The 26,448-nt window shown below is 52.5% G+C and overlaps 3 protein-coding genes across 8 annotated transcripts; 1 reads left to right on the top strand and 2 right to left on the bottom strand.

Annotated features, from left to right (window-relative positions):
• Positions 1-6,045: 6,045 nt before the first annotated feature.
• TMEM150A (transmembrane protein 150A) lies at positions 6,046-10,167 on the top strand. Of its 4 annotated transcripts, none has more exons than XM_020889437.2 (8): positions 6,046-6,138; positions 6,675-6,855; positions 7,278-7,325; positions 7,643-7,729; positions 8,347-8,414; positions 8,716-8,843; positions 8,976-9,153; positions 9,385-10,167. In XM_020889437.2, exons 2-8 carry the CDS (start codon positions 6,791-6,793, stop codon positions 9,624-9,626), a joined length of 816 nt encoding a protein of 271 aa, XP_020745096.1. In that variant the 5' UTR covers positions 6,046-6,138; positions 6,675-6,790; the 3' UTR covers positions 9,627-10,167. The 4 variants fall into 4 exon arrangements, with proteins under 4 accessions (XP_020745096.1, XP_070335683.1, XP_020745097.1 ...); XM_070479582.1 differs by lacking the exon at positions 6,046-6,138 and having other exon boundaries at positions 6,237-6,711; positions 6,820-6,855; positions 7,278-7,467; XM_020889438.2 differs by lacking the exon at positions 6,046-6,138 and having other exon boundaries at positions 6,243-6,711; positions 6,820-6,855.
• An 886-nt stretch (positions 10,168-11,053) lies between these two features.
• RNF181 (ring finger protein 181) lies at positions 11,054-12,904 on the bottom strand. 2 transcript variants are annotated; one of them, XM_020889439.2, is made up of 5 exons: positions 12,752-12,904; positions 12,035-12,165; positions 11,739-11,848; positions 11,470-11,544; positions 11,054-11,236 (listed from the first exon to the last, which is right to left on the bottom strand). In XM_020889439.2, exons 1-5 carry the CDS (start codon positions 12,835-12,837, stop codon positions 11,069-11,071), a joined length of 570 nt encoding a protein of 189 aa, XP_020745098.1. In that variant the 5' UTR covers positions 12,838-12,904; the 3' UTR covers positions 11,054-11,068. The 2 variants fall into 2 exon arrangements, with proteins under 2 accessions (XP_020745098.1, XP_020745099.1); XM_020889440.2 differs by having other exon boundaries at positions 11,054-11,192; positions 12,752-12,895.
• A 2,946-nt stretch (positions 12,905-15,850) lies between these two features.
• On the bottom strand, positions 15,851-24,146 carry VAMP5 (vesicle associated membrane protein 5). 2 transcript variants are annotated; one of them, XM_070479621.1, is made up of 4 exons: positions 24,042-24,118; positions 23,011-23,098; positions 16,759-16,896; positions 15,851-16,294 (listed from the first exon to the last, which is right to left on the bottom strand). In XM_070479621.1, exons 3-4 carry the CDS (start codon positions 16,840-16,842, stop codon positions 16,085-16,087), a joined length of 294 nt encoding a protein of 97 aa, XP_070335722.1. In that variant the 5' UTR covers positions 16,843-16,896; positions 23,011-23,098; positions 24,042-24,118; the 3' UTR covers positions 15,851-16,084. The 2 variants fall into 2 exon arrangements, with proteins under 2 accessions (XP_070335722.1, XP_020745092.1); XM_020889433.2 differs by lacking the exon at positions 23,011-23,098 and having other exon boundaries at positions 24,042-24,146.
• Positions 24,147-26,448: the final 2,302 nt, after the last annotated feature.

A 26,448-nucleotide genomic window follows, 5' to 3' on the forward strand; every position in this document is an offset into this window, starting at 1 on the left:
CTTCTTTCATTCATCTTTTTTGTCTCCCCATGCATCAGTCACAATCCCCCCCACCTCCCACCTTTAGCTGCTAAGGATTTTGGATGTGGGGGTTCTGGCCTCTGCCTTTCTGGCAAGCTCTCCCAGTACTTCTGATACCAGTCAAGGGAGACTTTCTTTGATGCCTACATGCAAGCATGTCTCCCTCCCCTTACGTGGCTTTTGCAGGTTTCTCCCATGCTCCATCACTTCGCCCAGTCTCAAAAGATGATGCCAGAACTCAACTGTGAGGTTTTCTTGCCGCAAAACCTGCCTGGGCTAGGACTACATAATTCCAGCTTCCCACCTGATCCCTAGCTGTGAACAAACCATCTGTGCTCAGGCTAAAGGAGAACTCTCAAAACAAGCCAGAAACTGTGTTTCCAAATGTGATTTAGCAGTCTTGAGTGTACGTACAAAGGCAAATTCAACATGAACAATTATTGCCTGTTGGAGCCCTGGGGTGCAGACAGTAAAGAATCCACCTGCAATGCAGGAGACCCAGATTCAATTCCCTGGGTCAGGAAGATCCCCTGGAGAAGGGAATGGCAACCCACTCCAGTATTCTTGCCTGGAGAATTCCATGGACAGAGGAACCTGGTGGGTTACAGTCCATGGGGTCGTAAAAGAGTCAGACACGACTTGGCAACTAACAGTTTCTCTTTCACTTGGAGCCCTAGTTGGGAAAAGGAGGGGAGCCTGAAAAGTCTCCTGGAGGGAGCTAAGCAAGCCTCTTTCATCTTCCCTTCCCCTGCTCTTTCTCCCGTCCTACCTCCCAAGAGTATGTAAAACTCCTAAGAGACCTTAATACTAAAGAACCCGGGAATATCACTGCTTTCACTGAAGTGAACATTCTTCCTAATGAGGGTTGGACTAAGGTCTGAGAAATCCACCAGCCGTCCCGTACACGACAGTACCAAGCCTCTGTGGTTTTCCAGCAAATGGGCCTAACCTCAGTGACTTGAAGTATGGGATTTAAGGGAGCCCATGAGCACTGGGACTTCTTCAGACCAACACTCCCCCTGCCCCAGAGGTTTCACCTCAGGGTCTCAAGATCAGTCTGGCCGGTCCCTCTCAGCAACTTTGCTCATAAAGGACATCTAAGGGCACTTTTGCTTTGTGCCCTACAGCCCTGAAAATCTACCAGCTCAGAAATGGGGCAAGGCAGCTACTTCAACTACATCATTAAAATGCAGCAAGTCACAGCTCTCTGGGAAGGTGAGTGAGGTGGATAAATTAGAAGGGCCTGGTTGTGAAGGCAGACAAGGACCAGCAGATCCTGACTCCCAGAGCTGCCCAAAGTCAAATGCCTTCAACTTGCCAGTGCTGGGCTCAGTTCTCTTCCAGTGGAGCAAGTCTGTCCTCATTCGGCCAGGCTAGAAGTGCCTTTTAACTCTTAAGGTTAACTACCCTCCAGAGCCGCCCAGGTCGAGGAGACTGCGCCATACTCTGTCCCCTGTCTTCCTGCAGCTCAGAGCACCAGGCATTTTAGTCTTACAGCTCTTCAGCTGATCTGCTGACTTGGACATAGGATTTCACCGAAACTCTTAGGCTTCCTAGTCTGGAAATACTTTTTTGGGTTTGTCTTCTCATAGCTGGATGGCCTGTTTTCCTGGATTTATTATAGAATTTAGAAACAAGTCCATGGGGGCATGACCCCTGAGAGTTTAGCCTTCAGCCCTGTTTTGTGAGACTCATGTACCAATTCTGTCCTCCTGTGTGTTGATCGCATAATCCTCACACTCTCAGGTAAGAGACTGATGGGAACATCTCATGTGTAAACTTGTTGAGGTGCTTTGCTAATCGAGTGCATATAAAATATCTTCCCAAGAAAGCATTCTAATTCTTAGCTAGTTTATGCTGCACAACTCTAGGAAGCACTAAGCCTGGTACTTAAATGAGAGGTTGTCCTTCAGGCCAGGCCTAGTGGTGTTGATGCTGCCGTGGCTCCAGGTGTGTCCGGAATGCTTCTCTACTAACAGCTCTCAGCCCATTGACAGCCTTGGAGCTCCGCTCATTGCTTCTTACCCCTCACTGCAGTCCAAGATGGTGTCCTGCTCTCCAGTATATTTACTGGACTTGCCTCCTGATGTCTTTTCAGCCATCTTCAGTTGTTGGTGCCTTGCCCTCAGGAGCAGTTTCCAGGGCATTTCCCAGAGGCCCTCGAGCTGTCTCAAAGAGGACTGTCCCTGCTGTTTCGTGCATTGGCTACAGCATTAGACTAGCTTTCTGGCAGACTGCCTCAGGATCAGCACTTATTTGACTAGATATAGTCTCAGCTGCCTGGGAGTCTAATAAGCATATTTCATGTTCATCCAAAATGAAGCATTCTTCATTTACTGAGGCTAAGCCTTGGATGTTAAGGCATTGTGTGTCCCGGGCCACAGTGGGTGATGTTACTAATAGAAGGAAGCTGGGTTTGCAGGGGTTTGGGGCTGTGCGAGAGTAAACACTAAAACACTTGCGTTCCAGCCAGCTGGCAAGGATGAAAGTCTTTGAAGAATGTAATACAAGATGGGAAAAGGAGAACGTAAAGCTTTTTGTCCTGAATGAGAGTAGGAAACCAGCCAGTAGGACCAGCGTGGGCAATAAGAAATGCTTCTCTCTCTGGACAAGCCTCTGAAAAGGGACATTCCATCTCCACTGGTCCACTCCCAGGGGCACTGCCGTGCAGAGATTAGCCCACGAAACTGGAAGAAACCCTTTGGAGTGGTGGGTATCCAGCTTACTGTGCATGTGGCACCGTCTGTTGGTGGTAAGGTAGGGCCCCCAACTGGTTCACACATGTAAATGCAGCCTTTTGCAGACAAGAGTAAGGACAGGTGGCTTTCCTACCTCTGAGCCTTCTTTGGGGAGGAACATCAAGGAAATGTTGACAGTTATCTGAAACATTTTAAGTTCCCTCATTGAATTCCTATCCTGCCCCTGAGGAATCATATGACCAAGAAACCACAGGCACCCACCCCAAATTTCCCCAGGAGGTGGAGTGATGCCAGAAGGGAAGAGAGGGAATGGCCCCTCTGCCTTCCCAGGGCCACCAGAATGAGGAACTGGTTGTATAACATATGAGAAGCCATACTTTCTTCTGTTTTCTCATTTCCAATGTTCCTGCTGTATGGATGAATAAAATGACATGTTGCAAATTTATTTGAAAATCCTGGAAGTAAGGTACTTTGCAAATACAGCATTCTTTTTAACCAATAAACATACTATTTTTATAAGCACTGTTTTTGCCAAGAGTTGTGAAATCACTTGTGTACTTAGGGAAGAGAAGACTACGTGCTCTCCTAAAGTCATTCAGCACAGAATCAGCACTGAAAATCTGATCTCTTGTTCTGCCTGACTATTTTAAGGACTGTCCTGGTTGGAGCATAACAAGTAGATTCACATGGCATTGGAGCTGGAAGGGCCTTTTAAAGACATCTGGTCCTACTTTCTACTGATATGCAACTCATCCCTATCAGCATCCCTTGAAGAGCCCTTCTGTCTCGGGCTAATTCTCTGTTCTAGGGGCTACTTAGATTGTTGTATTAAGTCAAAATCTGCCTCCTTGTCAAGGCTCTGGACTGCTTGCCTTACCCCCACTTTAGGATAGAACAGACAGTTTAGAACCTGAGTAGTCCTCCTGGGCCTTCTCCACAATCATGGCTAAAAAGGAACACAGACCAACTCAACAGGAGATAGTAAGTGTTGACTAAGAATCGCTAAGCTTCAAGGCTATGGTTTTTCCAGTGGTCATGTATGGATGTGAGAGTTGGACTGTGAAGAAAGCCGAGTGCCGAAAAATTGATGCTTTTGACCTGTGGTGTTGGAGAAGACTTGAGAGTCCCTGGGACTGCAAGGAGACCCAACCAGTCTATCCTAAAGGAGATCAGTCCTGGGTATTCATTGGAAGGCCTGATGCTGAAGCTGGAACTCCAATACTTTGGCCACCTCATGCGAAGAGTTGACTCATTGGAAAAGACCCTGATTCTGGGAGGGATTGGGGGCAGGAGGAGAAGGGGACGACAGAGGATGAGATAGGTGGATGGCATCACCGACTCGATGGGCATGAGTTTGAGTAAACTCCGGGAGTTGGTGATGGACAGGGAGGCCTGGCGTGCTGCGATTTATGGGGTTGCAAAGAGTCGGACACGACTGAGCGACTGAACTGAACTGAAGCTTCCAAAGAGGTAGGAAATACTAAGGGCTCACAGCACTATTTGGCAGATAAGAAAAATTGCCTGCTCCCAGGGGAACACCCCTGGGCAAGAAGATGGTGATCTCGATAAATTAGACAGAGGCACTCCTTTGTCCTGGGGCACAAAACCTGGCCAGCAGAAGGCGGACTGGTTTTATACCTCCCTGGTTCTTCAGCCAGGTGTTCTTGTACAGGGTCGCTCTGCACTGCCATGGTTCTTGACCCAGTTTTAACTACTCACCCTGATGCAGTTTGGAAGAGGGTCCTCCAACAGGCTTCCTGGTTCCATTTTTACCTTCTACTAGGTTCAGAAAGGTTTCTCCTTCCTCAAGCCATTGTCCAATTAGTGTATCTACTCCATTTCCCCCACAGTCCAAGGCCATTTCTGACTATTACCTTTACGTCACCAGTCCTGCTGAATTTAAGCTCCCTGGTTCCTGGCAGCATGGGCACAATGCTCCTTTCAGTAAAGATCTGTGGGCCCTGGTGTTGCCTCATATGGACTCCAACAGACACTGGACTGCCAGTTTGAATACTTTCCTGCCCTTTTAATCATAAAAACAATGTCCAGGAGGGCACTCTTGGCCTTAAAGTGTGGATGGAGTGTCACCTGCCCTATCAGTAAACAAAGGATGTGGCCATCAAGGCAGTAGCCACTGTAGCCACCCCCAACTGCACCCTGAGGGGACTCAAGGTGGAGAAAAGCAGGCTGTTAGCCCCAAATAGTTGAGGTGCATATCAAAGGAATGCTTTCAGTGAGCCCAGACTCTTGTATCTTCCCCAAGAAAAACACTAAACTCATTACGTCTGGTTACTGGTCTTTAATTAACAGTAAAGCTTTTGATATTCCAACTACCAGCTTTTTGTAAAAACTACTTTATAGCCTGACTGCTCCCTTGCCTCTTTGGAGCAGTCCCACAGAGCTATCTGAGAGGCTGCCTCCCGGGTTGGAATCCTTAGAAAGTTTGCCAAATAAAACACAATTCTCAACTTTTGGGTTGTGCTTTTTTTTTTTTTCCCCAGTCAACATAAGGTTTGGTGAAGCTGTTGGGTAATTTATCCTCACACTAGCCTGTTTGCTTTTTCCCAGATTGCTCTGGGTCTCCAGCCTTCCTCTCCTCTTTTCCCTCCCAAACCCTGGCCATGGGGGTGTCCTTAGAATGGATATTGTTTCAAGCCAGTGCTCAGCAGTCAGGAACCCTATTTTGGACGCTGACTTCTGGACCGTACCCTGTGTACAAGTACCCTTGAAAATAAAATGTATCTGATGAAAGTAGCTCTCCTCCAGACTTTGCTGAGTCCGAGGAAAGCAGAAGCCAAATAATGCAGGGCGCTTGAATTTCTTAAGGAACAACCAGAACTTTGTGCCCTCTGCCCTGCAGACCGGCCTCGCCTTGGACAGAGGCAGGCACGGGGCGCCACACTGAGGGAGGCTGTCCGAAGTCCCCGTCGGCCAGTCCAGGTTGCAAAATGTGCCCGGCGGCGGCGAAGGAAGGCATCCTTTAGCCACGTGTGCAATGACAATCACAGGTGCAGCTGGAAGGAGGCGCAGACCCCGGAGCTTCCCGCCTCCCGAAGCTTCCACCACAGGAGAAGGGAAGACGGGGTTATCTTGGTATCTCCGCATCAGATCCTCCTCGGCTGGGGTCTCACGCCGCCGCCCACAGAGCCCAGGTTCCCCCCCAAGTCGGGGCACCGCCCACCGTTCCAGCATGACGCGGGCGCGGGGACTCGGGAACTGTAGTTCCCGGCTCGGTTTGCGGCGCCGGGGCGGGGGCGGTGCGGACTCCAAGTCCCGGCGGGCGGCGCGGCTCAGCCCGGGGCGCTGGGGGTGGGGCCTCCCGGCCCTTTAAACCATTCAGGGTCGCTCCGAGGGCCGCAGCCGGGGACGGCGCCACGCGGGGGCCGAGCAGGAGGCGACGGCGGGGCGCTCCGGGGAGGTGCGTACGGGGCCCCTTCCTCCCTCAGACCTCCAGAGACCACCTGCGAAGACGCAGGTGCTGGGGGCTGCGGGCGCCCAGGCGGGCGGGCGGGGGACCGGGCTGGGCTTACCGCGTGAACCCGCCCCTTTCCCGCGGCGCCGGCGCTCAGGTAGCTGCCTGCGCCCGGCTGATTCTCCGCCCATCCCCGGACCCCTTCGCAGGCTTTTCTTGGCGTGACCCGCTCCGGATTGTCCTGACTCCAGCCCCTCTCCCAGCCCGGAACCCTCAGGCCAGGGAGGGTGGCTCCCTTTCCAGAGCTTAGGGCCCCGCGGCGTCTGAACATCAGGCTGGAAGGGGGAGGACCCCCGGTGAATGACGGAGGGTCCCCGGTGAATGCCGGAGGGTGTCCACGTTGTGGTGGAGGCTCAGTCCCAAGCGTGGGCGCTCAGAGCCGCAGAGGGAGCCCTGCATCTAGTGCTGACCACCTTTCTCTCCCCAGCACCTGCTTTGGTCAGTCACTAGACCCTGGACTTTGACCTGTCTCTCTCCACCAGGCCCGGGCAGCTGATGGTTTTGACGAAGTATCTTAAGGTAGCCGGCCCACCCCCTCTTCTCCTGATACCTCTTGTCCTCCCCCCCCCAATCACCACCACCCTGGCTTCCCTCCCTCATGACCGCCTGGATCCTCCTTCCTGTCAGCCTGTCAGCATTCTCCATCACTGGCCTATGGACTGTGTGAGTACGGAGGGGGATGGGGGGTAGGCAACGAGGGAACAAAATGTGAGGAGGGACAGGGCCCAACCAGGACCCAACAGGAGCCTGATGGTACACAGAAAGCCCCCTTGTCCTGTGGCAGGCTCCAGGGTGGCACCCAGGGTCACTCTGGCTGTCTCCAGAGCCTGACCTGGTGCCTGGGCCCACAGCCCCTTGGGACAAGCTGGCACCACTGCTGTCCAGCGGGGTAATGCAGACAGACACATTTCTAGCCAGGGCAACTTCCGGAAGTCCTCTAGTTTGGGACCAGGCTGTGGGTTCTAGAGTAGCAGGCCACCCCAACTCAAGTCCCCAGAGAGGAGAGTGAGACTGGATGAAGGAAAAGAGTCGGTGGGGGAAGGCTGGGCGCATCGTGGGGCAGGGTGACAGTTGTGCTCCCGCAGGTATGCCATGGCTGTGATGAACCACCACGTGTGCCCCGTGGAGAACTGGTATGGCGCACTCTGCAGACAGCCTCACTCTAAAGCTCCCTTCATCTCTGTTCCCTCTTGGGCCGGGGCTGCCTCAAGCCAGATGGAGACACTGGGCCTCACTGCTCTTCTCTGACATTGGCAGCGCCTGCCCCCTCCCCAGGCATGGCTTTGTGCCCACCTACCTGCTTCCCACCGTCATTTGCCCCTTTGGCTTCTGTCTCAGGGGTCCTGGGAAGTGGGCTCTTCTGCCCCTGCCAAGGGAGGTCTGGGAGGGTGTCTCTGAGAGACCTGAGGGAACCCCTTCCCCCCAGGCTATGCTCTGTCCTACCTAACAGGTCTTACAACGAATCCTGCTCTCCTGACCCCATGGAGCAAGGGGGCCCCAAGATCTGCTGCACCCTGGATGACATCCCCCTCATCAGGTGAGGCCTAGAAACCTGGGAGGTGATGGAGACCCAAGGCCCAGCTAGTCTCCCAGCCAAGTGCCTCAAGCCAAGGCATATCCCTGGGTCCCAGAAATAGTAATTCCATTAAGAGCATACCAATTACTATGAGCCAGGCCCTGCACTGAATCCTTTACATGTCTAAGATCATTTCACCTTCCCAGCACTGAGGCAGCTATTGTTTTCATGACTTTATAGGCAAGGAAACTGAGACTGCACTATGTCACCCATCCAGATCCCTCAGCTAGTGAGTGGAGGCACCTATATTTAGGTTCCAGCTTTCTGCCCAGCCTAAGCCCTGGCATAACGGAAATCAGACCCACTGTGGACCTTGACAGTCTCGGATCCCAGGGAGCCGTGGGGTCCACTAGGCAATCCTGGGCTCTCACAACTCCAGCAAACACCCAGCACTCTGCCTTAGGGGGAGGTGTGGTCAGCCTGGGGCCACTTGTTTGTAAGGGACACTGGCCTTTATCCATCAGGGTCTGGCCTACGAAGGAACAGGTGCACATAAGGCTAGAAAGAGCAAGTGGGCCAGGAGGGGGGCTTTCCAGTGGTTCTGCCCCTCTCACTCTGTCCCCACCCCCTCCTCTCAGCAAGTGTGGCTTGTACCCCCCTGAGAGCTGCCTCTTCAGCCTCATTGGCAACCTGGGTGCTTTCATGGGTGAGTTGTGCCCTCGGCGCCCCACTACCACCCCACCCAATCCAGCCTACCCTCACCTCCACTCCCCAGGAAGCCCTGGCTTTGTGCAGCCCACTGCACCAAGGGCTAAGGCCAGTGGGGCCACTTCACTTCCATTCCATGAAGGCCCAAGGCTGACTCCCACACAACCACCCTGGTATAGTACAACCCCTGCCTGTCCATTCCCTTCCGGCCCTCAAGAGCATCTGGGGAAAGCTAGCTGGGCTGGGTCAGGGCCAGAGAAGGCGCCAGAGCCAGCCCCCGCTGTGCTCTCCTCCCCCAGTGGCCCTGATCTGCTTCCTGCGCTATGGGCAGCTCCTGGAGCAGAGCCGTCATTCCTGGGTCAACACCACGACGCTCATCACAGGCTGCACCAATGCTGCGGGTCTGGTGGTGGTGGGCAACTTCCAGGTACGCCCGCCTACCTGCCTTTCAGCTTCCCCTAGAGGAACAGCAAGGTGGGGCGGGGAGGGGGTGAGGTGGGGGGTGGGAGATGAAGGGGTGGAGGGGAGGGGCTGATCTGTGCTCGCTCTCTGGGCCCAGGTGGACCACGCTAAGTCTCTGCACTATGTCGGAACTGGTGTGGCCTTCACTGCTGGCCTTCTTTTCGTTTGCCTGCACTGTGCCCTCTCCTACCACGGGGCCAAGGCCCCTCAGGACCTGGCCGTGGCCTACCTGCGGATTGTGCTGGCAACCATCGCCTTTGTCACTCTGATCCTCAGTATCCTTCCAGGATGGGGTGGCCAGGAACTCCTCTTGTAGCTCAGGCCCTCTACCACCCAGGATGCTGGGGGAGTGGGGGGAACAAACACCCCTGCCCAGTCTGGTCTTCTGCCCCCTACTCCTGGGAGATGAGACCTGGTCCTCTGCCCCAGCCTATATCCAGGAAGACAGGAAGGGTGTCACCAGGCTCCCGCACCTCCTCCCTGATGTTTCCTTAGCCCCTTCCCAGCTGGGGTCTTCTTCATCCATGAGAGCTCTCAGCTGCAGCATGGGGCAGCCCTGTGTGAGTGGGTGTTCGTCATTGACATCCTCGTCTTCTACGGGACCTTCAGCTACGAGTTTGGGGCGGTCTCCTCAGACACACTGGTGGCCGCGCTGCAGCCCACCCCCAGCCGGGCCTGCAAGTCCTCTGGGAGCAGCAGCACCTCCACCCACCTCAACTGTAGCCCTGAGAGCGTCGCCATGATCTGAGGTCTGGGGAGGGTGGCTGGCCCTGCCTCCGCAGCTTCCCGCGTCTCCTCTGCATTTCTTTTGTACCAAAAAAACCCGATTTTGCGAAAAGTATTCTGTTGGGACATAGGCTGCCTCACTCCTGGAGGAGGGGCCATCCCACACCTGTGCCATAGAGGAGTGGGCCTCTTGGCAGGCTGCCCAAGCCACACACAGCCCGCTCCCCACACCGCAGTGTTGTCTTTATGTTTTAAAGGTCACATGTCATTCACCCAGCCAGCCCTTCAGGTGCCTTCTACTCCCTCCCTCAGTGCCAAGGCTGGACCACTGGGATTTCCTGCTGCAGGAATTGGGGGCTGGGAACAGCAAGAGGGCTACCAGTCTCAGGGGTGGGGGTGAGCACTCCTTAGTCTATGGGAAGGCCCCCTATGGGCCCACTGAGCTGCACTGGGATTTCTTCACTCTGCCCCTTTCTTTAGGGCAAATAACACAGCAGAACCACGTGGGTATTTTAGTATTTTTTTTTATATATATATATCTATTAAAAGAATTCTAATTTGCATGTTTGTAGTCTGTCCTGAAGAAGAGGGCCTTATGCAGAACAGCTTCGCCTGGACAAAGGATGGGAGAAAGCCCCTGCCCACAGGGAGGGTCCTGAGTGCCCATCGAGAGCAGAGCTGCCAAGAACAAAGGATGCCAAGTGCTATCCAAGTACCCTTGAAGGGCTTGAAGCCCTTTCTGGGCCTCTAAACAGTCTGAAGAGCTGACCTGATTATTTCACACTTCCTACCCTGCTCAGGGGCTCCCCTGGTGGTTCAGATGGTAAAGAATCTGCCTGCAATGCAGGAGACCCCAGTTGGATCCCCAGGCTGGAAAGATCCCCTGGAGAAGGGAATGTCTCACCTACTCCAGTATTCTTGTCTAGAGAATTCATGGACAGAGGAGCCTGGTGGGCTATAGTCCATGGTGTCGCAGAGTCAGATACAACTGAGCAACTAACACTTTCACTCTTTTTCACCCTGCTCAATTGTCTGGCTTGAAGACTGATTCCATACTAAGGGATATGACAAAGGACAGGGTACAGAGAATAACTTGAAAATGTTAGAAGCAATCTGCAATGAAGCTAAAGAAAGCCCTGGGGACTCTAACACTGACTAAAGATTGCAGTTGGGAGGAAGAAATGTGGGGTAGTTTTTGGTTACCATTTTTAAGTCACTACTAGGTGCCCTGCCTGACACATGTTTTCCAACCACAGACATGTAGGCCCAGGCTGTGGCTGGTCTGGTAGCCAGGTTCTTGACCTGGGCCCTATTACCCTTGGCCCAGCAGGCTTGGTAGGGAGGGATACCCAGCCTGGGACCTTCTACGGTTCAGGACCCCATTCCAGTAGAGACCCAGTGGAGGGCACAGAGCCCCTGCCCATGCCTGAGAGCAATCCAGCAGCAGGATGAGTGAAGAAACCTTTAATGAGAATTCAAGATGCAAGAGGAACATGTTGCAGAGGACCAGTGTCCAGCCCTAGCCACCTCATGTATACATGGCTCCGTGGAGGTTCTCGAGGCGGTGCTTCTGCTGCTGCTTGCGAGCCTGAAGCAAAGAGTGCACACTGGTCGGGGGCCATCCCCAAAGGCCTGTGGGTGAAGGGATAGGGCAGCCATCGTGGGGCTGGCTCACTGTTTTCAGGCCCCTAGCATTTTGGCAGGAACATTGCCAAGGCCCTTGCCCCTCACCACAGTCACTGGGAAGGTGGCCAGAGTCATGGACTGTGAGCCTACTCAGGCCTCCTAAGGTGGGGAATGAGAGCATCAGGAACAGGGACTCAGGGAGCCCTGTGACCACCCCCTCCACTTGCCCAGCCCCCTACCTTATCTCGCTTGTGCTCCTCATAAGTGTCATCATCAGTGGGCAGCTCATGGCGGCACAGAGGGCAGGAATTGGTCTGGGAAAAGCAGTGCAGTGTACCAGCCCGTCTGGTTTTCATAAGCGCAAAACAACCATCCCCAGCTCCCAATTCCCTACCCTTACCCCTCTCCCATCTCTGATCCCACACCCCACCCCAAAGGTCCATCAATAGAAAGAGGCTTGAGGACTAGGCCCAAGGCAGGGTGAGGGCTGGGAGAAAGGAAACAGTACCTTGCTCAGCCAGGGCAGAATGCAGTTGGAATGGAAGAGATGATGGCAAGGCATCTCAATGGCAGTCTCCTCCTCCTCAAATTCCAAAAGACACACGGGGCACTTGAGCTCTTGAGGAGGGAGTGCTAATCAGGAGAGCTGCCACAGGCCCCACCTCCCAGCTCCCACTCCTGAAGGACACACTTGCCCCAGCCTGACCTGGAAAACTGAAGGGCCAGACTCTAATCTGGCTTCCAGAGTTGGTCAGTCTGGCAGACATGCCCCAAAGAATTAATGGAAAGACTTAGTGTTCTCACCAGCCTGAGAGCCCCTGATGACTGTCCTGGGAAGGTTCTCAACTGCAGTCTTGGCAGCGGGTGGAGGCAGGTGGTGGTCCCAATCTACTACCAACCCCAAGTCTTCAAAGTCCATCCTATTGAAAAGGGACCTGGGAAGAAGGATGCAAGGTCAGAACCAAAGAATCTTTGCCCAAAGAATCTTTGCCCCCACAATCCACTACACATTAACAGACAAATACTCTGCCCGACAAGTCATACTAATAGCTACCCCTCAGTAGAGCTCACTAGACAAAAAGCACCGTGTGAAATGGCTTACAGCAGCTATCAGACAACCCCAGGCCATCAGACACCCCAAGCATGCAGGCTATTTATTCCAGTTTTACACAAGAGACAACTTAGAGAAATTACTCGGGCCACTCAGGAATGACCCGATAAAGCCAGATTCCAAGTGGCAGTGTGGCTTCCGTGCTTGAAGTGCCTAACAGATATACCTACTCCAGTCCGGACACCCCCTCTTCCACACTCCGATCTCTTTTTCCAGAATTCCCTTGCTCTGGCCCGTCCACGGATGACCCAAATTATCGTCTTCCTCCCGAATCTCACTGCGGAATTAACTGTGCATATTATTTATCCGTTTTACCCAGAAACTGCTGCCCCAGATAATCCGTGTTCTCCAGCCAGCCTTAGCCTAGACACCTGCTGTGTGGGCCCTACCTTTCAGCCCCGCACACCCACCTTGCAAGCTCCAGCAGCATGTTTGTTCGGGGATCCCGTTCGCGATCCAACGGCTCACAGTCGTGTTCATCGAAATAGGACGCCATGGCAGCCGGGCTGTCTGACACAGTCCTCAGACCCGGCCGGACCTCAGTCTTGTGGCGCTGGCCAATAAACTAGCGAGTTGAGGGAGGGCGACCAATCAGAGTCCCCGAAAGGCGGGCACAGTGGCTCTTTCACCACATAGGAAGAGGAAGTATTCATTTTGTCACCTCTCATTGGCTCGAATAAGTCAGGTGACCAAGGGCTAAAGCCAATGGCAGGGACCGAGGTGGGTCAGAAAACGGTCCTCAAAAAAAAAAAAAAAAAAAAAAAAATGAAAAAGAAAGAAAGAAAACGGTCCTCTTGGAGCCCCTGTCTAGGGTAGGTTTCTGGGAGGCACGAGCGGATCGCATAATCTTGAGAAGCCAAATGTTTGGACTATAGGGGTCCTCTAACCGCTCTGCGACTCAGAGGGTCTCGGCAGGTCAGATCTTACAGGCCTGTCAGAGAGAGGGAGGCGCTGACTCAGGGGTAAGGGTTCTGCGAGCCTAGAGAAGCCTGGAGTCGGGGCTTCCCGCGGCTCTGCCGCATCCTCGCCGGGCACTTCAGCACCCGCTGCACTCTGGTCGGTTCAGGACTAGACACTTGACGCCACCTTGACTCCCTTAAAACAAACAAAACTTTCCTATTCAGTTCTGCTGTGTTAGGCACAATAATAAAAGGTGGGGTAAACTCCCCCGCCCGAGTAGAGGTCTACCAGCTCAGGGAACTATCTATCTGTGTGATCTTTTAGCCCATTGCTCAGCTTCTGTAAAATTAGTGGCTTGAATTTAATAAGTAGTTTGCATCCCTGGCACCCATGAATCTCTTGGAGGAGGAAAGGAGAGGTTGCAGCTTTAGGGGAAAAAACAACAACAAAACTCCACATCTGATGTTTAGTCTCAAAGATCAAATTTAACTGATCTAGGCCTGGGTGTGTGTGTGTGTGTGTGTACTAAATGATTTGGCTCTGTGTGTGTGTGTGCACTAAATGATTTGGCTGCTAGCTAGCATTCGCCTGGGGGTGTGTGTGTGTGTGTATACTAAATGATTTGGCTCTTTGTGTGTGTGTGTACTAAATGATTTGACTGCTATCATTTATTTGGCAACTAGAACCATTACATTTATATTGTACACAGGGTATAAATATAAATACTCCTCACAATTATCCAGGAGCTAGTATCATTATTGTCAAAGCTATGGTTTTTCCAGTAGTCATGTATGGCTATGAGAGCTGGACCATAAAGAAGGTTGAGTGCCAAAGAACTGATGCCTTTAAATTGTAGTGCTGGAGAAGACTCTTGAGAGTCCCTTGGACTGCAAGGAGATCAAACCGGTCAGTTCTAAAGGAAATCAACACTGAATATTCATTGGAAGGACTGTTGCTGAAGCTCCAATACTTTGGCCTCCTGATTCAAAGAGCTGAGTCATTGGAAAAGACTGATGCTGGGAAAGATTGAAGGAGGAGGAGAAGAATAGGGTGGCAGAGGACGAGATGGTTACACAGCATCACCGACTCAGTGAACATGTATTTGGGCAAACACTGGGAGATAGTGGAGGACTTCGGGGCCTGGCATGCTGTAGTCCATGGGGTCGCAAAGAGTCGTATACTACTTAGTGACTGAACAAGAAGTATCATTATTGCTTTTACATATGTAAAAACCCAAGTCCAATTCCACAGGACTTCTAAGCAGTGTTGCAGACCTAAGTGCAGTGCTCGGTGCTTCCCTCCATCTTTCCCAGTAAAGGCTGATGGTGGTGAGCCTAGCGGAAGTAACCTGCTCTGTGAGGGTACAGCTCCACACAACTGAAGGGTTTGTTCTTGTTTCTTTATCAGTAGCCCTCACTCCCCCTAACAAGGAACTGCTTCTGTCACACACTTGACCCCGAATTCCTCTTCCTACCTACACTTGAGTTTGAGATGCAATTAAGTAGCTCAAGTGGTGGCTGCCCTGCTTCCCAGGTTTTCGTAGGACCTTTCCTTCTTACTTGGCCTTTACCCAATGCTCTTTCCTGGTGTTCTGAAGGCACTGCCTCCCTGGCCCTGTGCAGTCCTAGAGCTTTGAAAAGCCCGAATTCTTTCCCACAGGGCAAACTCCAGGCCATCCTTTGTGACTCTGCACCTTACAGCATCACATAGGAAAAAGCTCTTCCCTTTTCCTGCCACCTGCTACATCTGTATGGGCTTCCCAGTGGTGAAGAATCCGCCTGCCAATGTAGGAGATGCAGGGGACTTTGGTTCAATCCCTGGGTTGGGAAAAGATCCCCTGGTGTAGGAAATGGCAACCCACTCCAATATTCTTTCAGGGAAAAATCCCATGGACCAAAAAGCCTGGCTAGAGTCCATGAGGTAGCAAAGAGTCACACACAACTGCACAACTGAAAATATACGCATGCTGCATCTGTAATCTGGTGTAGAGCCTGAGGAAGAACTTGGGGGCAGAAACTAGAGAGGAGGTACCCAAGGGGGAAGAGCCTCTCTGAAGGTGAGAGCCTTGTGAGATAAGATCACCGGAGTGCCTTCCTCTTTGTCACCCTATGGGTCTTCTGAACAACCCCAAACTCAGAAGAATAACAGATTTCATCCTCAGGGAGACAGGGCACCAGCTGAAGGTTCTGGTTTGGGGGCTATTGTGTCTTTATACCTGCACCCTAGAGGGATCTGTCTGTAAGACTGGATCATGGGGAAGAAAGAAGAAGATGCCACCTCCCAGGGCTGGAGTCCTTTGGGTCTTTCTCTTTTCTAAGCAGCCATGGGGGTGGAGGCAGAGCAGGATGAACCAATCTGAGGATCTTCAAACACACACATTAAGTCACTTCAGTCATGTCCGACTCTGACCCCATGGACTGTAGCCCGCCAGGCTCCTCTGTCCGTGAGATTCTCCAGGCAAGAATACTGGAGTGAGTTGCTGTGCCCTCCTCCAGGGACTCTTCCCAACCCTGGGATCAAACCCACATCTCTTTTGTCTCCTGCATTGGCAGGCGGGCTCTTTACCGCACCACCTAGGAAGCCCTCAAACACACACACACATACACCAGTTTTTACCCAAACAGTGGTTTTTACTAAGTTCCAGGTGGGGCTGGCTTGGCATAGCCAGTGCAGCAGGTTGCCCTCAAGGGCCAGTCTGTGGTATGACAGGAAGTAACCAAGGTGCACACATTGAGGCTGCCCTCCACGCTCACTGGGGTGGCTCAGAGGGGCGCAAACTCCAGGGTTCTCTGAAGATAACTGACCAGCGTGGCTCTTTGGCCTTTTTTCCAGGCCCTGCTGGGTCATTCCCCAGGCCCCAAGGCAGGGCCTGCATCCTGGGACTGTGGGGCGCTGCTGCCCTTGCTGCTTTGTGGGAGAAGGATGGCCAGCAACACAATCAGGAGGATGAGCAGGGCACTGCCCACTGCCAGCCCCACGTAGATCCGGCACCGGGCATTCTCCCAGCGCTTCTTCTGGGCCAGAGTCTTGGTTGTCTTGCTGAAGGCTGAGCTCTGCAGACACCCCCCAGACACAGGGTGGGAGTTAGGGTTTTCCCCAGAGCCCCAGACCAGCTCCTACCAACCCCATCCCCACAAGGGGTCTCCTTGTCTCCTTGCTCAGCCTCCCCAACCTGTCAGCTCCCTTTCTCCACAAAGCCTCTCTTGGGACCCTCCCAGCCTGACTCCTGGTCTAGACACTGGTGTAGCCCCCGACTCACAGCCCTGCGGGTTCATTCCCAGTTAACAACACCAGTCTTCAACGTTTTAGGACGATCCACAGCTTCAAACCAAGGCCTTCATCCTTCACGAGGCCTCCCCACCCATTGCCAGCTGGGCTCAGGGCCCTCAAGAAACCCACACTGGCCTTTGGGTAAGCATCAGGCCCCACCCATGGCTGGGAGAGCCCTGGGCACCGTCTGAGTGCTCCTTACGAGGGTCCCTCGCCCTCGCCCTCCCTGCTTCCCCAGGCCTCACACCATGTCCAGGAGTTGGTCTGAACGCTGCTGCAGCTCCACCAGCTTCCCGTCACGCTCCAGGACCTTGTCGAAGTTGTTGCGCATGATTTCTGTCACCTCATCCGCCTGCTGCTGGCATCGCTCCAACTCTTTCCCTGCCTGGGCACCAAGCCCAAGGTCAGGGCTATGTGATGCCCCCATATGGCCCTCATCTGGCCATGAGACCCAGAGGCCTCCTTGCCCCCGGTGTGTGTGTGTGTGTGTGTGTGCAGTGTCTGAGTAAGGGGAACAGCATTATAACAGCATTATTCACATAAGGGTCTGATATGGGCTGAATGAAGGGCTGATCTCTCGGGGTGTATGGCTCGTCTTTGGCTCCCCCCTCCCATGTCCATCAGGGCAGGTCCTAGGTCAGCCTTGACTTCCAGCATCTCACCTTCATCTAAGGTGCCCCAGGATGAGACCTTCCCAGGACCTGACCACCCTCCCCCAAAGCAGACACTCGGCTCACGTGTTCGAAGTGAAGGGAAAGTCACTCAGTCATGTCTGACTCTTTGTGACCCCGTGGACTACAGGCCGCCAGGCTCCTCTGTCCATGGAATTCTCCAGACAAGAATACTGGAATGGGTTGCCATTCCCTTCTCTGGGGGATTTTGCCCACCCAGGGATCGAACCTGAGTCTCTTGTACTGCAGGCAGATTCTTACTGTCTGAGCCACCAGGGAAGCCCCACCTGTTCTAGGATGGCCTCAACTCAGGGTGCACCTGCCTTGTGGTTTCCCACTGGCTTAAAGAGGCGCTGAAGAACAAGCAACTGAGCTACTTGGCCACAGCCAGACAAGAAGGAGATCCAGCCCACAGAGCTAGAGAGGTCATTTTGGACCACCACATCTTATATAGCCTCTGCCCAACCCTACAGACACACACTCAGATTAGATCTCCCTTCCTTCCTTCCCCAGCCTCTGACTTGTCAGGCCAGTTCTGCTTCCTGGCCTGACTCTACTCCCGCATCAGTGCTCAGAGTTGACTCCCTGTCTGCCTGGGAGCCTTGGCCTTCCTGGCCTCTGGCCTCCAGCTTTTCAGCTATAGCCAAGGTCTTCTCTGGGATTCAGCTCTTGGATTTCCCAGCCTGGGCAGCAGCCTCATCTGACAAAAGAACCTGGCTCATTTCAGAGGACTGGGAAGGGAGATGCAGGGTCCAAGCTGGGGGAGAGGTCAGGAAGAGGAAGAAAGCATGGGTCACAAGCAAGGAAGAAACTGGGCTTCGGATACATGCACCAGGGAGAGACCCATGGCAGGAGACTGGAGTCCAGAGACATGCTGCCAGGAGGAGATGAATCCCAGCAGATTAACAAACCACAGCAACTCCCTCCTCTTCCGGCCCAGTCCCCCAGAGCCCAACCCTGTTCTCATCTCCTCCCCACAGAACATGGGCCAAGCTCACTTTCCTGCCAGACTATATTGCCCATTGTCTGCAGCAGACATTTCAGCATTTGACTGAATTCCACTTAAAACCAGAAAAAGGAAAGGGATCTGGTGGTCACAGAGGGCCACCTCCTACTCAGGCAAGAATTCCCATTCAGGATCCTCGCAGCTTCCTTGCACATAACCTCCAAGCATTCCCAGTATATGAGTTCTCTCTCCTCAACTGGACCACAAGCTCCCAGAGGGAGGGCAGGGGCCAGTGCCCTGCCTTTGTCTGCCACCAGCCTGGGGACCCAGGAGGCCAGCACACAATGCTGACCATCGCAGGGAGTCAGTGAGTGGGCCAATTGCATTATAACTTATCCAAATGCAACTCTGATGCTCAAGTTTGTTACCCCAGTGTATTTCTCTAACCCAGCAGGAGTTTCGAGGGGGCAGGCATCTGAAACCCAAGTAGGTCAATATTTACTCATGAGCTAGAAAAGCAACCTGTTTCGAAAGGGGGAGCAGCAAACCACAATAGAAGGGTGCATTTGGACTGGGGAAAGCCATAGTTGGGGAACGAGGAAATATCATGAAGCAAGCTGGAAAGTTGTACTCATCTCTATCTCTTCCTGAGTCAACCACCATCACCATTATTATTACGGCTATATGAATAATCAGCAAGTCTCCATTACTTGGGCTTCCCTTGTGGCTCAGCTGGTAAAGAATCCGCCTATAGTGCAGAAGATCTGGGTTCGATCCCTGGGTTGGGAAGATCCCCTGGAGAAGGGAACGGTTACCCACTCCAGTATTCTGGCCTGGAGAATTCCATGAACTGTATAGTACATGGGGTCGCAAAGAGTCAGACACAATTGAGTGACTTACACTCCGTTACTTGGAATCTCTCATATTCAAATAGTCCAAGGCATTCCTACATTCAAATAGTCCAAGGCAAAAACCTGGGAAGGATTCAAAAATGAGAACCTTGTGGTTCACTGGTAAAGGATCTGACTGCCAATGCAGCAGACATGAGTTCAATCCCTGGTCAGAGAAGATCCCACATGCCCTGGGGCAACTACTGAGCCTGAGCTCTAGAGCCCCTGAGCCGTAAGTACTGAAGCCCACGTGCCCTAAAATCTGTGCTCCGCAACAAGACAAGCCACTGCAATGAGAAGCCCGAGCACCACAACTCAAGAGTAGCCCCCACTCTTGGCAACTAGAGAAAGCCCACACAGCAATGAAGACCCAGTGCGGCCCAAAGAAAAATAAACGAATAAACAAAAACTTTTTTTTTTTTTTTAAATGAGAACCCCTGCTAGAGACTGTGGAATGCTGCACGTCATTTTTTTTCCTACTCTAAATGCTACAGCTGTTGTTATCTTATTCTCCAGCATGGGGTGATGTTGGGTCACATTCTTCTGGAGAGCTGGCTGTGCCTCCCACTGCAAGCTGCAGCCTCCATCCCCCAACCGCAAAGCCAGGCCTGTCTGGAGCCTAGATGGGCCCAGGCCTAAAAGAACACATTCACTCCAGGGAACACACAGGCCCGAGGTTCAAGTCTCTGGGCCTCCTTGGCCTTTCTCAAGCAGAGGAAAAAGGACACTATATGCACGAGTCTCTGCTGGCAATGATTAAAATAAAGAACTGCGGGATTTAAAAGGAGATAAGAGACCAGAGGGCAGGATTCCTGCCATACAGAACTCAGTGTAATGCTTGGCACACAGTGGATGTGTGGAAAATATTTTCTGAATGAGTTGGGGCTGTTCTTGAAAAGATGGCTATAGGCTGGGGAAAAGAGACGTATATGATACAATTAGAGGAGAGCAATGACTTCACACCATGAGATACAAATAGGGAGTGTTGGAGTTGCCGACAGACAAGTGATTCCTGAGAACCAAGATGGACCGGGTAAGGTGGAGCTTGGATGCTCCTGCCACAGGCAGACAGAAACATACTCCAGACAGAGTTAAGGGTGGAGGGGCAGGGTGGGGCCTGAGAAAGCCCCAAAAAGTCAAGAAGTAGGACTTCTCTGGTACTTAGTGGTTAAGATTTGGCGCTTCCACAGCAGGGGACACAGGTTTGATCCCTGGTCTGGGAACTAGGATTTCACATGCAGTGTGAGGTGGCCAAAAAACACAAGGATGCTCTCGCAGAGGGAGAAATGGATGAATCAAGAACTAGCGTAGGTTTCTGAGCCTGGAGGAGAACTTCTGTGTTGGTGGTAGATTGGCGTGGATGAAAGTGAGATAACTGAGGCCAGAAGCCACTAGAAGGCATGTAGAAGTGCCATCAGCAAGGGTATGTGGAGATGTCTGCAGGCTGGGGGAGGGAGGAAGGCAAGAGAGGAAGGATGAGTGAGAGAGGAAGGGAGGGTGAGAGGCACTTCCGAGAGTGGGGGCAGGGGTGGGGGGCAGCGTTGCTGGCGGACAGACGGTGGTAGTTAAACTGGAAATCAACAGACCGTTTTCCTGTGTGCAGAACATGCCTCCTTCATTTCTCAAATCTCCCCTCAGGTTTTTCCGGCCAGAAACAGCTAGTTCCTCGGAAAAACAAAGCTCTCAAAAAACCTCCCATTCAAACATTCCTGTCTGCCCTTTTTCCTGGTTAGTGCCTATGGCCAGCTGTCACGGTTGTCATCCTTAGAGAGACCCACCCAGGCAGTGACGTGGGGTATCAACTCCTTCCTGGGTCAGTTCACACCTGAGCTCAGAGCTTAAGAGCTGCACCCTGCATTACAGCCACCAGCACCTTCAAATCCTGCCTCTGCTGCTCAACAGCTGAGTGACTAAGGACTGGGGACATGACCTTTCTGACCCTCCACTTCCTCATCTATTAAGTGGTAACAATAACATCTCCCACATTAGCTGAGGCATGTGACCTATTAGAAATAAAATGCCTAGCACAATTCCTGAATGCTCAATAAATAACAGCCATTATTGCTATAAGATCCCCTGGAGAAGGGAATGGCAACCCGCTCCAGTATTCTTATCTGAAGAATTCCAAGACAGAGGAGCCTGGTGGGATATAGTCCATAGGGTCTCAAGGAGTTGGACACAGCTGAGGAACTAACACTTCATAAATTTCTATAGCCCAATTTTCCCTAGTTTTTTTTTTTTTAGCTGTCAGATCCCAGGAACCACACAATACTTGTGGTTAATAAATCCTCTTGGGTGTAACTACTGAAGCCCACACACCTAGAGAAGCCACCGCAATGAGAAGCCCGCGTGCTGCAACTAGAGTAGCCTGCGTGAAGCAACAAAGACCCACTATGCTCCAAAAAATTTTTTTAATAAATAACAAGATAAAATAATAAATAAATGAATCTCATTTTTTTAAAAAATAAAATTCAAATATTTTTACAAAATACACAGCCAAGCAAGCTCTTCCCTATGGCCAACTTATGCACATAACTGTTTCTAACCTATATATAGAACTTGACATGGGCCTTTGATAACCTACATCTAGTGCATTTCCACCAGGCATTGCAGGCTGTTGAGAAGGTTTTACATCTTGACAGTAATAACAGCTCCCAATCAATGGGCATGTACTCTGAGCTAAGCATTGAGCTGCCAGCTGACTGCTCACTTTATCTCATTAAAGCCTCACAACAATACACTGAGAAAAGTACCCTTATCCCAGTTTTATAAGAAACTGAGGTTCAGAGGGGTTAAATCACCCCCATCCAAGGTCACAGGGTCAGTGAATAGAAGATCTAGGAGTTGAACCGACTTAGACTCCAAGGATGACATTCTTAACCCTAGTGTTAAACTGGATGGCGGTAAAGGGAGGTCAAATGCTTTAGCTGACTGGCTAAAGACCCATCAGACCTTTTGATGCTGTCTCCTCAACTTGTGTGCAAATGAGGAAGGCCTGTGGCTCAAAAACCCACATTGTTTGCACAGTGCGTAAGCGAGGACTGTCTATAAGATGAATGAATCAAGTCAGTCCCCGCTCAGTTTCTACCTTTCCCATCACTATTTTGTTTCTACTCTATTCCCTGTACCGGTCACCATGACTAGCAAGGGAAATGCCCAAGAAACAGTTGTTAACTGAATGAATCAGCAAAGAAAACGACTTCTCTGGTGGTCCAGTGGTTGAGACATGGATACAGTCCCTGCTCTGGGAGGATTCCTCATGCCTCAGAGCAACCAAGCCCATGCACCACAACTACTGAAGCCCACACACCCTAGAGCACATACTCTGAGCTTAGCTCAGAGTGCTTAGCATGTGCTCCGCAACAAGAGAAGCCACCACAATGAGAAGCCTGTGCACCACAACTAGAGAGTAGCCCCTGCTCTCCCCAGTTAGAGAAAAGCCTGAGCACAGCAACAAAGACCCAGAGCAGCAAAAAATAAATAAATAAACATTAAAAAAAAAAGAGGAGAAAAGAAGGGAAAGGAAGAAGGAACAGGTAGGGAAGGACCAGATGGGAAGCAGAAAGGGATGGACAAAGGGGCAGGAGTGAGAGAAAATGCAGAAGGGAAGGGGCCAGGAGATGGTTGAGAGAGAGATCAAGTCTCAGGCTCAGATCCACTATTTGCCTGAGATGAACCTGTGAGAGTCCCAGAGTTTTCCAGTACCCCCCAGTAACTGATCCCATCCTCAGCCTTCATTTCAGGAGTTTCCTCTTCTCACCAAGTGCTAAGGGCCAGCTGCAAGCCCATCCTAACCCTGCCTGATTCCTTGCTCTGCATGCTGGGAAATGGGCTCCAGGCTCTGTCCCATTCTCCAGGCCTCCCTAGGTTTCCTGGCCCAGCCTTAGAACTCATTGCTACCTTCCTGCCTGGCTTCCTCTTCCTGCCTCCAGTTCCCTGGAGATGAGGCCATCTTGGCACCTCAACCCCCAGCCAGACCACATCCATCATACCTCTGCTGCTTCTCCATGGCAGGATCTTTTTTTTTGGCCACACCATGCAGGATCTTAGTTCCTTGACCAGGGATCGAATCTATGCCCCCTGCATTGGGAGATCAGAGTCGTAACTGCTAGACCACCAGGGAAGTCCCTGCATGGCAGAATTTTAAAGCATTAAGCCTGCTTCCTGCTGGACACAACTTCCCATGAGTTCCAGGCAAGGGGAGAAGTGACTGACACCACCAGCTTCTGACACCTTTGCCTTGGAAATGACAAGCAGGGACAGAGGCCGGAGTCTAAAGCACGGAGTAGGGCATGACTCAACTCAAGAATGTGTCCCTTAGGTAAGGCTTAGAAGTGAGTCAAGCTATGCCCCACTGATAACTTCAGTGGAAATTTTATTGTAAACATCTTCCTTTCACTTTCCCCAGGAGAAGGAGTTTGCCCTCCAACACCCTGCCACAGGGCTGACCCGGCCTCTACCACCCCATCTGCTCAGGTTTCCAACTCCTGGGCCAGACTTGGCTCCTCACGGCCCCAGGAAGGGCTGCAGAGTTCATCATATTACCCACCACTTCTCAGGAGCAGGTTCTGAGCACCAGACAAATCTCTGCCACTGTTATCTCCTTCAACCTCCTAAGGACCCAGCCAGGCAGGTACTGCTGACCCCACTTCACCATGCGGAAAAAGAGGCTCAGGGAGGCTAAGTGACTTGCCCCGGGGTCACAGAAAGGGTAAGTGGCCGCCACCAGGACCTCAGCACGGAGTCTCACTCCGAAAGCCGGTGCGTTTAACTACTCGGCTCCGGCAAGTCCCGCTCACTCACCGGGCGCGGGGCAGCCAGGATCGGCAAGCGCAGTACTTTCCCTCCCGGGATGCGCGTGGGAAGCGAAGGGTCCGGACCGGTCCTGGCTCCCGGCCGGCCTTCGTCACCTCGCCGGGGAATGGGCGCGGGTCGCAAAGGGTGCCCCCGCCCTTGGACTTCGGGCTGCCGCCCCGCACCCCCACGCTCGCCCTCCGCCCCCTGCCCCGCCCCGGGCCCTCACCATCGCTGCAGCCGCCTCGCTCGCTCCGGCTCTTCTGCCCAAGTGGCCGCAGTACCAGCGGCCCCGGAGGAAGCGGAGGGCGGGGCGGGGCCTGCCCGGAGGGGGTGGGGGGCGCGCCTCCTCTGAGAGGCGACAGAGACCGGGTCAAATCGAAAGCGGCTGGCGATGGCTCGCGGGATCCGGGCACAGCGCCTCTCTTGGGGCCGGCGGCGCCCGGCTCGGGAGGATTCCCCGGCCTCGTGAAGTGGGGGCTCCACCTAATAAGCCTGGTGCCAGATCTACACCTCAGGAGTCCTGTGTATGAAATGGTCACAGTGGAGTAGGCTCGGGAACGCGGGCTCAACGGGTCCGCTCTGGAACTGCATCCAAATCAGGTAGACGAGTTCACCTGGACAGGCATCATATGTTCATTCAACAGGCGCTCGAGGGAGCGCCATTGTCCCCCGCTGTGCTAAGGTACTGAAGATGCAGTGAAGAGTCCGGCCAGTGTCTCTGCCACCTTGGTGAGTGCAACTCACCCATAACCAAAAACCGACCCCCACCCCTCCAAAGTTCTGAAACTGAATAAAGTTTATTCACAATAAATATCATGAATGCACCGCCTGACACTGGATTGTACATTTGTGTGTGATAGTTGCACAGTCTGTGTCTGATTCTTTGCGACCCCATGGACTGTAGCTCACCAAACTCCTTTGTCCATGGGATTCTCCAGGCCAGAACATCAGAGTGATTAGCCATCACTTTCTCCAGGGGATCTTCCTGACCCATGGACCAAACCCAGGTCTCCTGCATTGCAGGCAGATTCATTACCATCTTAACCACCAGGGAAGCTCAGATTGTACACTTGAAAAGGGTTGATTGCATGTTTTGTGAATTTCACCTCAATTAAAAAAGCAGACAGACTCCAGTGGGGAAGGTGCTAGCCCTAACTTTTTATTTCCCCTTCACCACATGGGCCATGGCAGCCCTGCCCTCATAGGACCCGCTTCCTCAGTTGGAAGATGAGGGAGGCTGGCGTGTCTGTCTGTCCAGAGCCTTCCTGAGCTGAATCTGTCCATCTTCAGCCTCTCCTTTCACTGCTCCACAGAAGCCAACACCACCCAGTTCTCTACCCGGCCTCATACCAACCCAACATCTCACATGTGGCCCCTCTTGAGGAAGGAGGTGTTGACTTCCCTCTCCCAGGTTGAGGCCCCTGTGAGCAGACCCCACCCTCACCCTGGAAGGTCTAGGTCCCACTCACCCCAGTTGCTTGGACTTTGAGTCTAGGAGTGGACTGAGAAGGAAGAAGATGGACATGATGGTGACCAAGACTGCCCCCCAAAGGGCTCTTCGGTGCTTTCCTCCCTTCCTAGTTGTCAGAGCATGCTTCTAGAACTGGACTGGCTAGTACTAGTCCCCTGTCCTGTCTCCCAACCCCGCCCCTTCCAGACTGCTTACTCCAAAGAGGGCAGAGATGACAAGAACCCTCCCCCCAAACCAAGATGCACTGGGCACTGGAAAGAGTAACAATGATGGTGGGACCTGGTGGGGAGGAGGGAGGCCCAAAGACAGAGAGGTCCATTGTCCAGGAGGGGAAGGAAAGCCACAGGCCCTGTCCTGTGACACTGACTGTGTCCAACCACGGGACACAGGGGTGAGAAATGCGCACCCCCTCAGGACTGCTAAGACCCAGAGGCTCTGCTAAGCTCCAGAAGGCCAGTGGCAGACAAAAAACAAATAGAACTTGCAGAACCACAGGAGAAGGAAGAGCAATTTAGTTCCTCCACCCTCCCTCACCCCTCCCTTCTAGAGTACAGCAGGGCCATGGAAGAGAAATGCCAATGATGGTGGGGTAGGAGGGTGGGGGGAGGGGAGGATTTAGATTTCTAAATGCTCTGCCTGGGAACATTGCATGTCTCAGCTAACATTTCCAGCAGAAAGTAATAAAGAAAATGGCACAGGGCTTCCCTGGTGGCTTGGTGGTAAAGAATCCACCTGCCAATGCTGGAGACACGGGCTCAATCCCTGATCCAGGAAGATCCCATATGCCACAGAAGAACTGAGCTTGTGTGTCACAACGATTGAGCCTGTGCTCTAGAGCCCAGGAGCCACAACTGTGGAAGCCCAAAGGCCCTAGAGCCCATGCTCTGCAACAAGAGAAGCCACTGCAATGAGAAACACGCACACCGCAACTATAGCATAACCCTTGCTTGCCACAGCTAGAGAAAAGCCCACTCAGCAATGAAGACCCAGCACAGCCAAAAATTTAAAAAAAAAAAAGAAAAAGAATGAAAGACAATGGCACGACCCACAGAGGACACTTAGGAGTCTTATATACCACCCTAAAATGCTGGGAACGCCTTGAATTTTCCATACTCCAAGAGTTCCAGAAAATCCCTGCTCTTGAGACCCATGATGGAATGAG

Source organism: Odocoileus virginianus, chromosome 2 (assembly GCF_023699985.2).
Source record: "Odocoileus virginianus isolate 20LAN1187 ecotype Illinois chromosome 2, Ovbor_1.2, whole genome shotgun sequence".
Lineage (NCBI taxonomy): Eukaryota > Metazoa > Chordata > Mammalia > Artiodactyla > Cervidae > Odocoileus > Odocoileus virginianus.